We start from the raw sequence: 16,834 nt of genomic DNA, 5'->3' as shown, positions 1-16,834 counted from the left end.
TCACAGGACGCACACGGAGCTACGGAGAGAGAGCTAAACACAGAGAGTGTGGAAGCGTGCAGGCGACAGATAGCGACGGAGAGAGCGAGAGAGCATGCGGAGAAAGGGAGACAGAGAGCGCTAAAGAGAGAGCTAGAGGAACGACGGTGGGGGGGGGGGGCTACAGAGAGAGAGAGAGAGCTCCAGAGGGAGCTTCACAGAGCAACAGCTAGAGAGAGAGAGAGTGCGGAGGAGAGGGGAGCGCAAGGATTCGACCAACGCAGAGCGAGACAGAGAGACGACACGGGCCGGTGGACGAGGGGGTAGGAGGTAGTTACAGAAGAGGAGGAGGAGGAACGCAAGAGTCTGAAGACATCGAGTACGAGTTGCAGACGTAAGGACGGGGACAGAGATCTCTCAAGTTTGTCCAGTGACAACCTTTAATGTGTCCAGTGGCAAGTTAGCGAGCACCTCTTAAGTCACGCGCGGAACTAGAAACGGTGACGAACGTCAATCGCCCTTGGCGCTTAGGCGTGTTAGCGAGCGCCTATTAGGTAGGACGCGCGTTAACAAACCCACGCGGCAAGTGCGTGACAAGGCACACCGCTGTAGAACACGTGTTAGCGAGCGCCTGTTGCGGTAAACGTATACCTCGAGACGCAAGACACACGCCGCGAGACACACAGACAGACGCAAACCTCGAGACAGCGACATCTCGAGACACAGACAGACAACGCACATACCTCGAGACAGCAAATCACATCTTGAGACACGGAAACAGACTTTGAGACAAACACAGACGGACAAAACGTATCTCAAGAGGCAGACGCAGAGTTCGAGACAAAGGCATCGCGAGACACAGGCACCTCGAGACGGACACAGCGATCTCGAGACACAAGATACACCTCGAAGCAGAGACGCACACGAACAGACCCCGCGAGTAGATACACACACGGAGAGACCTCGGTGGAGGTGTGTGTGTGTGTGGTGGGTGGGTGTGTGTGTGTGTTGGTGGGTGGGTGGGAGGGGTGGGTGGGCGCACTCGAAACACTTCGCCCAACACCGCATCCACCGCGACACAGCCAAGCCAAGCGAGCGAGCAAGCATGGCCCAGCCGAGCGTCGTGTACGACCTGCTGCTCACCACGCTGCGCGTCCTCGCCTCGCTGGGCGCCGCGTGCTGGCGTTGGGTCCGACCGCCGCGCGCCAAGAGCGTGGCGGGCGAGGTGTGCCTCGTGACGGGCGCCGGCGGGGGCCTCGGGCGCCTCTTCGCCCTGGAGCTGGCGTCGCGCGGCGCCACCCTCGTGCTGTGGGACGTGGACGAGGCGCGCAACGAGGCGACGGCGCGCCGGGTGCGCGCGGCCGGGGCGCGCGCGCACCCCTACACGTGCGACGTGAGCGCGCGGCACAGCGTGTACGCGGCGGCGGAGAGGGTGCGCGCCGAGGTGGGCGACGTGACGGTGCTCGTGAACAACGCCGGCGTGGTGTCGGGCAAGCCCCTTCTCGAGTGCCCCGACGAGCTGCTGGAGAGGACCATGGCCGTGAATTGCCACGCGCTCTTCTGGGTGAGTTTTGCTCTGGGACGGAATTTGATGGGCTTGGACGGGCTGGGCTTGGGTTTGGATGGGATAGGGTGCGTTGGGATGGGGGCTAGGCTGGTTTAGGATGGGATAAGCTGTGTTCTGATGGGCTAGGCTGGATTGGGATGGGCTAGACTGGTTTAGGATGGGCTGGGATGGGTTAGGGTGGGCTGGGATGTGTTAGGATGGGCTAGGCTGGGTTAGAATGGGCTAGGCTGGGTTAGAATGGGCTGGGATGCGTTAGGATAGGATGGGCTAGACTGGTGTAGGATGGGCTACGCTGGCTCATGGCTTGGTGTCTTCAATAAAAAAAAATTGAATCTATTAATTATCAGAATACCCATCATGACGTGAAAAGTTAAGTACAGGATATTATTTTGGTGGTTTTACTGCTACTGCATTGGCACAAGCACAAGCACAATCCCACTGTATTCGAAAAAAGTTTGACTGGCCAGCTGGATTGAGAAAGGGATGGACCGGGCGGACACGTTCAAATTATGGGTGGGCTGCTAGCAGTCATAAACACTCAACGCATTCGAAACTAACACCGCCATGAATAAACAAATATATAACAGGTGACGCTCCGGGTAATGACCCTTTATGTGCTATGAAGAAGACACAGTGCTGTTAACAAATGTTTTTTCTTCTTCAACCACTGTTGGGGTGTGTGTTAGCTTATCTGCTTTCTGTTCTCACTCTGGTCCCAGTGGGTTTACAGGGATCTTTAGTGTCCAGTTTCATCGCTTTCCTCTTGTACCATCAGACAGCGTCGTTTCTATTTAATTTTACACTCAACTTTCAGTGCACTTATTCATTGTAATGCTCGTTGCCTTCTTGTTTGTAGTGATTCACATCTCGTTCATCAGATTGCTTATCTAGAGGCTGTGAGTTTGATGCTTAGAATCAGTACATGTTTTTTGTTTGTGTTTAGTTTATTGTCCGTCCCCCGCACCTCCGATTAGCAGCGTTGGTTACGTACGGTGTAGGATCTAGGTTTGTAATTAATAATACCCTTCTTATTTTGACCTGTTAATAGTTGGTACCCTCTCTTTATTTTGCAATGTTTGCTTCGTAACTAGCATCTCAGCGACTTGCACGATCATCTGGTGTGTCAAAATCACAGAGGACATAAATCATTCGTCACATATTGGCGTTTCGTGCGTGAGATTAATGCGACTTCAATAACAAGAAAATTAAAAATCCCCCTTTTTGCCTCCGCCACTTCCACTTTTCGAAAGTAATTTTTACAACAACAAAAAAACTGGTTCCATTATCTCGGCGCGTCTGGTGGCTGTGGGGTTCTCTCCTCATCAATCCTCTCACAGATGCAACAGAATTATCAACCGTTCCTCTCATCTCTGTTCCTCTCGCCGCCGACCTTTGCTTTGAAGTCTCCTGCGCACCGTTACCGTGGTGGTGGTGGTAGTGCATGTCTGGCGCAAAGCGAGGTTTCTGGGGCGTGCCCTTGTACCACCAAATGTCCTTTGGGTACCACCAAAGAGACAGCACCACCCAAGTTCACCCTTCTGAGACAGATGAAAGTGAACAGTGCCACCAATGAGTGTCACCCCACGGAGATGAGCCGGAGAGAGGCCTGCAGCAGCGTTGTTTGCTTTCGTTTAGAAGTTGGCTCATCTCTTCACACATTTGGGATACTTCTGCACCGTCGTGGTTTCTTGTTTTGGGAAGGGGGGATATATCTGAATTACCTTTAACTTGTAGTGTATTTAGGGTCTTAATGTGTGTTTGGAAAACTTTGCTCGTGTGTGTGTGTGTAATTGTGTTGTTGTGTACGTGTGTTTGTGTGTGAATGGGTGTGTATTTTTTTTGTATGGAGAGCGGTAGTGTAGCGGTCAGCGCGCTGCACTACGAACTCGGCGACCCGAGTTCGATTCCCGCTCACGGCCAACACCCAGTGACGATTATCAGAACCGGTCCTGGGCCTCCCCCAGGTCGGCTCAGCCTTAAATGAGTACCTGGCGCGTTGTGTAAACATCAGTACGGAGGAGACAGACCCGATCGGGCATGGGTGGCTGGCCACCCACACTCCCTCGCCCGCTGTACCGGCCTTAATAGGCGCTCGCTAAGCAGCATTTGCCACCCAAATAAAACCCACGTGCTTCTACCACCAGCCCTTGCCTCCACCGGCGTGAATGTGGAATTTCACCCACTGGCTCGGCGCCACCGACGAAGATGAGTACCGGCCAAACGCAGGGGAACGCCGCTGCCTGCGTGTGGCGTCGTGTTACGCTCGAACAATTAGGATTATGTAACCCTAGAGCGTATATTAAGGCGATTGCCGTGACCTTTAGAAAGGAGAGGGAGTGGAAGACGTTTAGTACCCGACCTCGTCGGCTCGCTGAGCCGCCGTATAATGACAACGATTTGCAGAGAAGGGAAGAGACGGCGGGTTACTGTGAGGGATTATACACACCGCGAATTGGAACCGACTCAAACAGAGGCGACTTTCCCGACGGACATCCCCCGCAGCTAAACTCGGTTCGCTATATTCAAAGCACTTGATCACTCTCACAATTTTGCGAGTGATCCCATTCCCACATTCAACCTCGCTGAATATGAACGCGTGTCGTCGTCGCCAGCCATGATCGAGCCGCGTCGACCAACTCACGCGACGCAACGGATCCTCTCACGAGCCTGCGATGTTAACAATCCACCTCTATCGCCTGCACGCGAACCTGATTTCATCGCTCCATCTCCCTCGGTGTACGTACTCTCTCGATGCGCGTTCCATTACCTCGGCTGCTGCTCCGGGGATTATCCTTAATGCTATTGACCATCTTCTCTTGCTACCCATCCTGCCCCAGTTGAACATTGTGTAACAACGCAATTCGGTTTAACACGTCCCCGATTAGCACGGTTGGCTACGTGCGGTGCGGAAGAAGTTCAACATACAGTACGTAGTTCTTTCGCGACCGATACTATTCACTATAATGGCTTGTTGGGGTCGAGTCGCGTGAGTGTAAATGTGCCGCAGTTCTCAACTCCACCCCGACGCAGCGAATACGTTTGTCATGTGGAACAAAACGTGCCAATTAGTTACAACTTCAGCATCACCGGTTGCGTGTTAGAGAGCAAACTCACAAGAAAACTTACAATTTGAGTTAATGGCTGGTGATTGCCACAACCAGCATGATCAGGCGATAGCCAAAACAACTTGACTGGGAATATTTCGTGCAGTTCGCGTGTCTGTATACAGTACAGTACCTTGCTGCATGCAAGTCTGTCATTTGATCTCAAAGAGTTTCTTCGCTTGGATTTCTGAGAATCCATTAGCTTGATAAGCAAGAAAGCCGCCTTGGTGTGGTATTATGAACATCCACACCTGCCGATATTACTCTTGTTGCTCGCGAGATTACTCAAGAACAGGAACAGCGGATGAGGAGGGACTGGTGATTGGAGGTGTAGGCAGGCGGGGGCGGGATTTTAGATTGCTAAGAACAGACAGGTAACTTCAACATTTCAATAGAAACACAGAGACATTTACACACACGTGGGTCCTCTCGAACTCACTCCTCACATTCACACACAGAGACACACGCAGACACAAAGATCCCCCGTGTGGCCTGCACGGGCTGTTGGAGCAAGTGCTCTCAGCGAGCGCCTATTGGGGCCATCACGGCACCACGCCCGACTGCCTTTGTCTTCCCAGTGCCGATATGTTGACACGGGGGAGGCTCAGGACGAGCTCAGACACGTGTTTATCACTGATGTTGGCTGTGAGCGGGAATCGAACTCGGGTCGTCAGGTTCGTAGCGCAGCGCGCTTACTACCCATCCTACCAAATACAAAGACAAAGATTAGCCGTGTAGCCTGACCAGACTATTGGGGCAAGTGCTGCTAGCGAGCACCACCTATGAAGGCCGGCTCGGCACACGATGGGATGGGTGGCCAGCACCACGCCCGGCCGCCTTTGTCTCCCCAGTGGCGATGTTCACACACCGCACCAGGTACTCATTTGAGGCTGAGTTGACCTAGGGGAGGCCCAGGACTGGTTTAGATACTCGTCACTGGTGTTGGCCGTGAGCCAGAATCGAACCCGGGTCGCCAGGTTCGTGGCACGCTAACTACCATCCTATACGGCTCCCCATACACACACACAAAGACAAACAAATACAAAGATCCCCAGTATAGTCTTGACAGACTTTTGGGACAAGTGCTATTAGCAAGTAGCACCTATGAAGGTGTGAGAGCATGTGTGTTGAGATTGTGTACGGTAGTGAATGTGTGAAAGTGTGAGAGAGTGTGAGAGAGAGAGAGAATAGTGTGAGTGTATGTGAAAGGATTTGTCTTTGTTTTATTTTCACACTCACAGACATCCTCTCACATACATACACACACACACTCACACTTGCCTCTCTCACACTCGCACTCTCACACACACACACAGAGACAAAGATCCCCCGTATAGCCTTTACCAGACTGTTGGGGCAAGTGCTGTTAACGAGTACCTATGAAGGCCGGCACGGCACACGAGGGGGTGGGTGGTCAGCACCACGCTCGGCCGCATTTGTCTCCACAGTGGCGATGTTTACTACACAGCGCACCAGGTACTCTTTTGAGGCTGAGTCGATCTAGGGGAGTCCCAGGACCGTTTCAAATAATCGTCACTGGTGTTGACCGTGAGTGGGAATCAAACCCGGGTCACCAGGTTCGTAGTGCAGCGCGCTAACCGCTACACCACCGCTTTCTCTTTCTAAATCACACACCAGCACACTCTCTGTCCTCACTCACTGTCACTCACACTCTCTCACAAAGACGGGAGATCGCGCGTATAGCATTAACATTACTGTTGGGGCAAGTGCTGTTGGCGAGCACCTATGAAGGGCCGAACGACATACGAGGAGGGGTGGGGGGTTTGCCAACTCGCACTCACGCACGCACACAGACACCTTTTAAAGAGTCTGCTCACTCCGCTGCCCCCCTCATTAACAGCACAACGGTCTTAAAGGGGCGACGGGGTGTGAACGAGGTTCATTAGCGCGGAGGTGATAACAAGAAAGGCAGAACGCACTCCCCCCCATCCCCCCACAACGCTGTCCGTACAGCGCCCTCCACACCCCACCCCACCCGGCCGGATTTCCCTGGTCTGCTACAGGTAGTAGTAACAATAGCAATCATATTTTGATTTAATTAAAGCTTTCGTGACTGCAGGGATTCATATTCTTGGTTCTCTCGGTAAAGTCACGTAGAAGGGAAACAATAAAATAATAAAAATATAAAACAATTAAATTCTCACGACGTTTCGGCTGCAACACAAGCAATCATCATCAAGTGTCAAAACCACAGCAAATTTTATTGCAAATTTTCTTGCTGTGGTTTTCACACCTGATGATGATTGCTTGTATTGCAGTCGAAACGTCGTGATAATTTTATTTTTTATATTTTTATTATTTTATTGTTGCCCTTCTACGTGACTTTACCGAAAGAACCAAGAATATAATAGTAATAATAATTCATAATAATGTGAACTTGTAACAGCTGCGCCGCCGCCGCCGTCTTAGCATTCGCTCGCTGTCGTAGACACACAGAGAGAGAGAGAGAGGACGACTCAGGGAGACGCGGGGAAGAGCCGCAGACGAGCGGGAAGGGCAACAGCGGCGGCAGCAGCAGCAGCAGCGCTACCAACGATTGCCCAAGCTCTGTGACCCTCGGCATATTGCCGTGTCTACCGGCTAGCCAGTGGGTGGGGATTCATCGTGGAATTGGTGCACAGTCCGCTGGTTGCACGTTAGCTTCTCCCGGGGTGCAGGGTAGGGGGCGGGGGCAGGTTCTCAAGTTGGGGGGGGGGGCTGGGGAGGGGGGGGGCACGTGAGCCTTTGGGGCAGTCTGTGGAAGCGGAGGTTCCGAGGGGGGTGTTGTTGTGTTGGAGGAAAGCGTTGGCGGCGGGTGGAGGAAGAGATGGGACCTTGCACAGAGGGAATATCGCGACCAACGTCCCATCTCGCCACACATCGCCATCGCTGCCTCGGCTCACCGTCGTTTGCAAAATCAGAACATCCAAATTAACTTACCCCATCTCTCTCTTCATTACATTCCAAACGTCATGCATGCGTGGATTTACATTTAATGGCTTAGACGCTTCTCTGCCATTTGCTTTGACAAAGTCCAACTTTCTGGCCTGGTCAAAACCCGGCAGATCCTCCGGCCTCAGAGTTCGAATGCTGGCCTACGTGGTGACTTTACTGAAAGAACCAAAGAGTATGGATCCCTGCAGTCACGAAAACTTCAAATCTAGATTTTTCTCTCCACTCTTCCGAAGTAGTTCACGTAGCCCAGCGGATCCCCCATTCCGTGGGGGAAAGAAAAATAAACCTTTTCGTGGTGGGTGAGGGATGCAGCCTGCAGCATGGATACCGTGCAAGATCATTTTCGAATGCGAATGGCGAATGTACGCGTGCATGTTCAGTTGAACTTATTTCGCACCGCACGTAGCCAACCGCGCTAATCGGAGGTGAGGAATGTCGGCGTCGCGTTCCGGCGACAAAACGCACTCGTACCGCGCGACACGGCACGTGGACATGTGATCTCCGTTGTGTATTGTAGCCTTAGTAGCCTGGGGTGGGAGCGGAGGCGAATGAGGACTGTGATTAGGGGCAGTAAAAAAACCCAGTGGTCTTGATTGGGGGGACCGCCTTATCACGAGTCCATCACCATCAACCGCACCCACACACACACACAGCCGGCCCTCTTGCTAACGCACAAATGCGTCTCTTCTCGAGACTCGGTTCACGCAAGTTACCGCCGCCACCGCCGCCACCTAAATACACAAAGCCGTCGACTTCCTTCCTCGCACGTCTCTCACATTGACGCGGGGCTGTGGGGTGCGGCACGGGGCAGCCAGCCGAGGGGCAGCCCACCTCGTTGCACTGGCGTCGAATCGGGATGAACGCTCGCACGGACTCGAGAAGAGGCGCGCGTGCGCGTGTGTCGTGGTCGATGCGGTAGAGCGAAGTGGAGGAAACTGGTTGTGTGGCTAATGCTATCGTTGCACGGCTGAATGTGGCCATAACAGAGGTGGGAGGGTGGGGGGGGGAGTTGGGTTAGATCGTGTAAATATAAATGTGTCGTGAAGCCCGCCACCACCCGACACGGCCAATTAGTAAGGTTGGTCACGTAAACAGAACTGACAAACCTGACTACCGTAATTGGCTGTGTCGGGTGGTGGCGGGTTTAGCGACACATTTATAAATTTACGCGATCTAACCCCCAAAAGCTGGATAATATTGGTCGTGAAAGCCTTCGTGTTAAACGGATGTGTGTGTGTGTGTTGAGCTTCTTTCGCGCCGTCCGCAGCCAACCGTGCTAATCGGAGGTGGGAAGGACAACAAACGGAACACAAATAGCCAACTAGAAGTTTTTGTTAAAGTTATTCTTTTTTTTAACTATGTATTTGGTGATGCCTCTGGTGCGTTTGTAGTGGTGCACAAATAGCAACAAACCGCACACGTCCATCAATGACACTGTGCGTCCTTAAAAGGAATAATATATACATTTTGATTTAAAACTTTCGTGACTGCAGGGATTCATATTATTGGTTCTTTCGGTAAAGTCGCGTAGAAGGGAAACAATAAAATAATGTAAAAAAATTATATTTATATAATTTATATAATTTTTTTATTTTATTTTATTGTTTCCCTAAGAAAAATATCTAATTATATTTTTATTATTTTATTGTTTCCCTTCTACGTGACTTTACCAAAAGAACCAAGAAAATGAATAATATATACTGTATATATAATGTGCGACGTTTCGGGGTAATGGCCCTGCTTTGTAGCACATAGCGAGCGAGTGGTGCTGACCGACGTAGTGGCGTGGCCCTTTGTGCGCAATGAATAAGGGCCATTGCCCGAAACGTCACCTTTTTTAAGGCCACGATGTTACGTGACGAACGCGTTGACTTTTTTTTGTTCAAGTATTTTTTTTTTTATTTTAGGTGGTCAATATCAGTGGGGCCCGTTTTTGGTGGGTAACGGTTTCGCGGCCGCTTTCTGGGAGTTGGGTTTAGAAAATAAATGCTCGGCACACGAACGGCACGAACGGCGTGCTCGTACCAGGCAGCACGAACCTTAAACAGGTCGGCGCTCGCTAAACGCGAAGCAGCGAGGTGCATCGTGGGATTGAGTGGAGTGCACTCGCTTAGCCACCTTGGAAGTTCCGAGTCCGGACGACCGCGACATCCTCAGCGCACCCCAATATCGCCGTGTCTTGGAAGCGAAGCAGAGTTGAGCCTGCGACTGTTGAGCACAGTACAGTACTTGTGTGGGTGACCACCGATGCTTGCCAGGTGCTATAGGTGTGCTTCGGCTGGGCGGTTGCCAGGAGATGTTGATGCTTAGCGTCACCCCTCCCCTTCGTGATCGCGAATTTTCTCCAGGTACAGCAGCTCAGTTTTCCTTCAAGCATGAATCCAAACGTTAATGGCAACTTTGACGAAGCATTCAAATGCGGCAACTTTCTAGTGAATACTAGTAGATAGCAGCCGGGAGAGAGTACGGAGTACGTACACTCTCCAGGAGTTTAATAGGTCCAGCAGTAGTGCGTGCGCAAAATCTTGGGAGAAATACATTCTCACTGTGCAGCAGCTGACCTGGAAAACCACGCTTGCATCACAAGCGGTTTGCGACACACACACACACAAAGTCTCGACTCAGCAGTTTTTTTCCCCCATAGTAAATCATTTACATCATTAACGAAGATTGAAACTCGTTTCAGGTAGCATGGGACGCATATCGCCAGTCTAGGTGTGTGTGGTGTGCTGGTGTCTTATCTCAACCGGTCCTGCGCCCAGTAGCTGGAGCGGTGTGTAGTAAGCATCGCAACTGGGAAGACAAAGGCGTTCGCGCGTTGTGCTGGCCACCCAGCGCGTCGTGCATGCCGTGGCGGCCGCCTTCGTAGTGGTTTTGCTTCTCGCTAAGAGCACTTGCCCCAACAGCTTGTCGAAGCTACACGGGGGGGTCTTTGGCTTTGTCTTTGGCACCCATGGTGAAGAACGCCGCCCTGAAAGGGGCCAGCCCCGAGTGGCTTTGCGGTTAAGTGAGCGTCTCGCAATCAGAAGTTGTTGTTGTTTTGGGGGGGGGGGTAGAGAGGGTTATTTGTTTGACTTTTTCTGTACTTTGCACTACTGTCGTGTTGTTTGTATTGTTTGTTGTTGTTGTAACGTTCTTAACCGCCCCTACTGGACGTCTGTTTTTTTTAAAGAGCTTTATAGCTCATCGGATTCCTCCAGTATAAATACGGATTCTGATTGATTCTGAGAACGTCCATATAATGAGCACCACTTGACGGGGGGATAGACAACACTGTGCGTCCTATGGATATACTGGCCCCTGTCATAGGAACGTGGAATATTCACCGCTGCCTCGGGACCGTAAACGGGAGATGAGCACTTTTAAGAGGAACAAAAACAAATGTATATTAAGTGATGTTTCAGACAATGGACCTTATGTAGCTGCGAGAAGGTCGGGGACGGGGTGGTGGCGGCAGATCTTTGTCTACAAAAGATCTTTAATTTTCTCGGGGGCCCGCGAAAGATCGAGCCTGGGAGAATAAGAAAAGGGAGAAGGGGGGGGGGAGCATAGAAAGAGACGAGTCTTATTTGGGGGCCCCATGGAGTGAGTCCCTCTTCTCTCTCTCTTCCCACCCCCCACATCCCCTTGTGTAAGGGCAGTAATTAGACAGAGAAGGACAAAGGCACGGCTAACGTTATATATTGCGAGCGTGCTCCTTTACGCTTAATTAGAGTTCCATAAGCAGCGTAGGAGCTGTGGCCTGCAAACACTTAGGGCCCTCAGTGTTATTATTTTCTCGGTCACCCCCCTTTGTTCTTGTGCTTTGGTCTCACGGAGCATTGGACCCCTCGTCCCTCGAAAACGGACCACTCCTTTTAACCGTGGCCATTCATCGTCATTGTCACCTCTGAGTCATTGTCGTCGTCGTTTAACCGTTGGCGGCATCTTGTCACGAATGTTATCATCATCATCATCATTAAGATAAATCATCGTCATGTTCGTCACGTCATTGTCATCATTGCAGTGGTCATTCTAGTGGTCATCATTGCCATGGCGATCTCAGAATGATCGTCATGTCATTGCTTGCACCTTCATCAGTAATAGGTGACGTCTTGGGCAATGGGTCTTCTTGATGGCACATTCAAGATATATGCTGTGAAGAAGGTCCATTGCCTAAAACGTCATATTCATTTCGTATGAAGAAGGACCATTGCCTGAAACGACGGATACATTATATATTTGTTTCCTTGTAATGCCACACACACACACACGATGACAGCTAGCTTAGCTTAGCCGTGCGTGCCAGATAAAATGTAACTTTCCACTTGTGCAGGCAATCCGGCGTGCGTTAACTCAAACTCTCTTTTAGCCGAACCAACAGATGATGATGCTGTTACTTTGTTGGCAGTGTGTCGTGATCAGTGGCACATGTAAGGCAGCATAAAGGCAAGTGAAAGTTCGTTTAGTAAGCCAATATTAAGAATGGTCTTGTCAGAATCAATGCTGCTGTTTGCCTATGCAATACTCTCTAAACTGCCGTACACGTCTGTGGTTTGTGAACCGACGACCAACAACTCGCCTGTAGTTGGTCGTTTAATACCGTATTCTCTGGATTACAAGATTCCCCGGAAAATAAGACGCACCCAAAACTTGTGCCCGGTGTCAACACAGTTATACAGAGCTGGCCGAACACACGCATAAGCATCTAGTGGATTATAAGACGCACTTAGTTGACTATAAGATGCACCCCCAACTTTTGCTTTGAAGATACAAGGTTGGGAGGGAAGCGCGTCTCATCATTCAGAGAATACGGTAATGTGACTGTTGATATTTGCATAATTCCGTAATATGTTAAGCATGGTATGTGTGCTCGTATCTGAATGTGACTACTTAAATCAAAAGCAAGTCTTGGCGATTGTTTGACCATACTTCACCACGCTGGTCAGCATGGGTTGCTGAGGATAGAGGGCCCAGGACCGGTTCAGACATATATAAAACTCAACTACTGTTGTTAGCCGTGGCCTGAAATCTAACCCATGTTGTTGGGTTCACAGCGAAGTGCTCTAACCGCTGCGCCACCGCTCCCACTCACAGAATATACGAGCGTCGTCAAATGAATCGGCTTGCGAGTGAATACAAGCAGATTTTGTTTTGTTGCTGTTGTAAACACACGTGATGACGTGTGTATGTGTGTCCAAAGATTATTCTAAAGTCACCACAACCTAATGTCAAGCTCCTTTCTAAGCCCCGTCTCTAATTGTATGTGGGTTGGCAGAGACTCTTTACAGTGGCGCAGCCACGGCTCCTAATAAATCTTACGTGGGGAGAGCAGCACAGAGGGGGCGCGGGGAGAGAAGGGTCCCTTGTATGGGCCCGATCACCCCCTTGCATAAACAAGGCAGCCGTGCGGCACCGCATTGGTGGATCGCCGATCGCGCCGCAGTCGTCACCCCACGGGGGTCGACTCAGCCAGAGTCCCGTGTCGGTGCAGTGTTCTCCGGGTATTCGGACACTGCCCTTCTTCCCACGTCGAGGTGACGCGCTCTCATTATTGCGGGAGTTGGTTAAAACATATCAGTGCAAGAACCCTCCCGCAACAGTCTTGAGATTAGGCGGCATATGATGGGATGGGTGGCCAGCACCACACCCGACTGCCTTTGTCTCCCCCCGTGGCGGTGTTTACACACGGCACAGGGTACTCATTGAAGGCTGAGTCGACCTAGGGGAAGCCCAGGACCGGTTCATATAATCGTCACACACACAATTATTGTTATTATCCACATTTGTTGAGTAGCTGCCAGGAGGCCCCTTGAATATGCAGCCCGCAAATTCTGCCCACTGTCTGAGAGAGAAATGTAGAGAATTACGCTCAATTACCGCGCTAAATTGCTGGCCTGAGACTTGTCAGCAATGATGTATGGCCTAGGAAATGTGATCAGCGACAAATTAGGAGAGAGCCAACAACATGCACGCTGAAGACCAGGAACCGTGGATTGGGTGCGTGGCTTACAAAAACCGAAAAAACAAATGCCCGGATTGCATTGGGAGAGAGTGGGGGGGGGGTGTTAAAAACTAAGACTGGAAAAGTTATTCTGCTCAGCCGGATGAAAGATATAAAAAAGTGGTTTCATAATTAGAGTCATGGGAGTGGAATGAGGCCCATAAAGTGGAGATGGAACGGTGAAATTGATGCTCATAGGTTGAGATGGATTTTAGAAAGTGGATGGATTGTAGGGTTGAGATGGAGTGCACGTTGAGATGGATAGCAGTGGAGATGGATTGTAGGTTGAGATGAAGTGCACGTTGAGATGGAATCAAGGTTGAGATGCATTGCAACACACCAGGACCATAGCAAATATCAGCATCGGCAAACTTTCATTCAGCATTGAACTGAGAATGGCCACTGATCGTAACGGTTCGTGTTGGGTTATGCAGAACTCTGCACGTGTGCTGATGTTTACTCACCGTACCGGGTACTCATTTAAGGCTGAGTCAACCTCGGAGAGGCCCAGCACCACCAATTCAATTATTCGTCGCTGATGTTGGTCATGAGCGGCAAACCAACTCGGGTTTGTAGCGCAGTGCCACCGCTCCACTGACACACACAAAGACAATGGTCCCCTGAATAGCCTCTAGCAGGCTGTTGGGGTAAGTGCTGTTAGCGAGCATCTATTCAAGGCTGGAGCGGTACACGAGGGGGTGGGTAGCCAGCACCACGACCGCCTTTGTCTCCCCAGTGGCGATGTTTACACACCGAACCAGCTACTCATTTGAGGCTGAGTCGACCTAGGGGAGGCCCAGGACCGGTTTACATAATCGTCACCGGTGTTGGCCGTGAGCGGGAATCGAACCCGTGTCGCCGAGTTCATAACGCAGCGCGCTAACCGCTGCACCACCGCTCCCCACACACCGCTCCCCCGACACACACACACGCGCCAACACACTGACACGGCTATAGCGAAAATCTTGCGTGCAGCTGCTACCCGGGCATTGCCCAATGAAGAGGCAGCTGCCGTCGCTAGCAAGCACGACAGCGGCGGGAAGACGGGATCACCGGCGGGAGGGCTGATTCACGGTGGCCAGCGAGGAGTCCCTCCCTGTTGCACACTCTCTTTCTCCCGTTGCGCACTTCATTTCAACTCGTCGGTGCTGGGCATGAGCAAACTAGTCAACAAGCTCTGGGCTCCGAGTCATTGAGAAGGGCCCCACAGATTCACGAAAAACCCAAAAAAATGTGGGCCAACCGAATGTTGGAAGACTGAATCGAGAGCCTAATAAGCATAAGCCATTGAACATAAATAAGCTCAAATTTAGATTTAAAGCTTTCGTGACTGCAGGGATTCATATTCTTGGTTCTTTCGGTGAAGTCACGTAGAAGGGAAGCAATAAAATAATAAAAATGTAAAATTTCTTGCTGTGGTTTTCACACCTGATAATGGTTGCTTGTGTTGCAGTCGAAACGTCGTGAGAATTTTATTGTTTTATATTTTTTATTATTTTATTGTTTCCCTTCTACGTGACTTTACTGAAAGAACCAAGAACATAAATAAGCTCATTCATCTGTATCATCGCTACCTTGTCTACATCTCAAATTTTCTTATCTCACTGCCTCTAAATTTTGTCTACGCATCTCTCGCCCTTAGCGCTCGTGCCCTCTCACGAGGAGTTTATGCATCGAGATGGGACGGTCTCAAAATAATGTCTCCCTCGGGTCCGCTCGAGGCCCAGCGAGACGAGACACAAATGGGAAGTCACGTGAGAGATACAGGCAAGATGGGACTCGGGAGATTCCATTTTTTTATTCGATTTGAAATTTGGTATAAAAAAAAAATTGTCTCCATGATATCTGGGCCTCTTGGGCTGCTAGGGGCGATGAGTTTTGTTTTTAACTTATTTTGATTATACCTGGCACTGCCGCTAATCTTTATAAAGTAGCGTAGTCATGAGTGGACTGCGCCACGAACCCGGCCACCCAAGTTCGATTCCCGCTAGCAAACCAATAACAGTGGTGAGTATTAAATAACAGTTTTTTGAATGTTTAATTAATAACCGTCGTGAATTTTTAACCGGTCATGAGCATCCTCTAGATCGCCTTCAGCCTTAAATTAGTACCTGGCGCTATGCGTAAAACATCAGCACTGGGGAGACAAAGGCGGCCGGGCGTGGTGTTGGTCACCCAACCCCCTCGTGTGCCGTATCCGCCTTCATGGGTGCTCGCTAAAAGCACTTTCCCCAAAAGTCTATATGGTCTATATAGACTTTTGCAAGCGAGGATAGTTGACATGTACGTCCAGCATCGGTGTGTCCTGTGAGTTGCATGTATGTCAGCTGACGTTAGACAGATAATAGTCGCACAATAGGTGCCATAGGTACACTTTATGTTATTTTCATTTAGGAAGGCCTATCCTCTTTTGGGTGCATGCTTATGGACATTAAATCCATTTGAGCCGATGAGATCTGTCCTTTAGTGGAAGCGCTTACGGTGGGATCACGTTGTCCGCGTAAATCACGCAGCCACTTCATACGAAACACGTGGAACTTGGTGGAGACTGAAAGCAGAGAGAGAGAGACAGATAACTTGACGCGGCAGTGGAAACGTATATGACTTTGTAATGCGTGTTATTACTGCCACGCTTCAAGGGAAAGTGCGTTTTCATTTTCTTTGGGAGTGAAACGTGCAACGTGATACACAGAGAGAGAGCGAACGCGCTCTGGAGTTGTCTTGGCTCTGATTTACGTCCTAAGCCATGGAGCCCCCGGGAGGGGAGGGAGGAGGGGGGGGGGTGCGTGGGTGTGGGGGTGGTGGGAGCAGAGACACCAGCGGGGAGAGTGTGTGGCCGTGCGTGTGTGTGTGTATGTTTGAGCGTCTCTCTGAATGTGTGTTCAGACGCACGCGTGTGGGGAGCGGTGGTGCGGCGGTGAGCGCGCTACGCTACGCTGCGCTACGAACCCGGCGGCCCGAGTTCGAATCCCGCTCGCCGCCAACGCCAGTGGCGATTATGTGAACCGCTCCTGGGCCTCCCCCTAGATCGACTCAGCCTTAAATGAGTACCTGGTGCGGGTGTATAAACATCGCCGCTGGGGAGACAAAGGCGGCCGGGCGTGGCGTTGGCCACCCACCCCCTCGTGCGCTGTGCCTGCCTTTAGGGGTGCTCGCTAACAGCTCTTGCCCCAACACTCTGTTAATGCTATCGGGGGCACCTTTGTCTTTGTTACCCCAGTGTCTCTGTCTGGGTGGCATTTCGTT

General features: G+C 50.8%; 1 protein-coding gene across 1 annotated transcript in view; it reads left to right on the top strand.

Annotated features, from left to right (window-relative positions):
• Positions 1–1,022: 1,022 nt before the first annotated feature.
• Positions 1,023–16,834, top strand: part of LOC116945215 (retinol dehydrogenase 10-like) — a 42,692-nt gene continuing 26,880 nt past the window's right edge. The window contains exon 1 of the mRNA XM_032959509.2: positions 1,023–1,543. Coding sequence (XP_032815400.1) covers positions 1,085–1,543 — 459 coding nt within the window. The 5' untranslated portion in view covers positions 1,023–1,084. The remainder of the gene's footprint in view (positions 1,544–16,834) is intronic.

The sequence above is a fragment of the Petromyzon marinus genome, chromosome 23 (genome assembly GCF_048934315.1).
Source record: "Petromyzon marinus isolate PM22_M1 ecotype Great Lakes invasive population chromosome 23, UKy_Petmar_22M1.pri1.0, whole genome shotgun sequence".
NCBI lineage: Eukaryota > Metazoa > Chordata > Hyperoartia > Petromyzontiformes > Petromyzontidae > Petromyzon > Petromyzon marinus.
The sequence above is the reverse complement of the archived record's forward strand: the minus strand, read 5'-3'. Positions and strand labels throughout refer to the sequence as shown.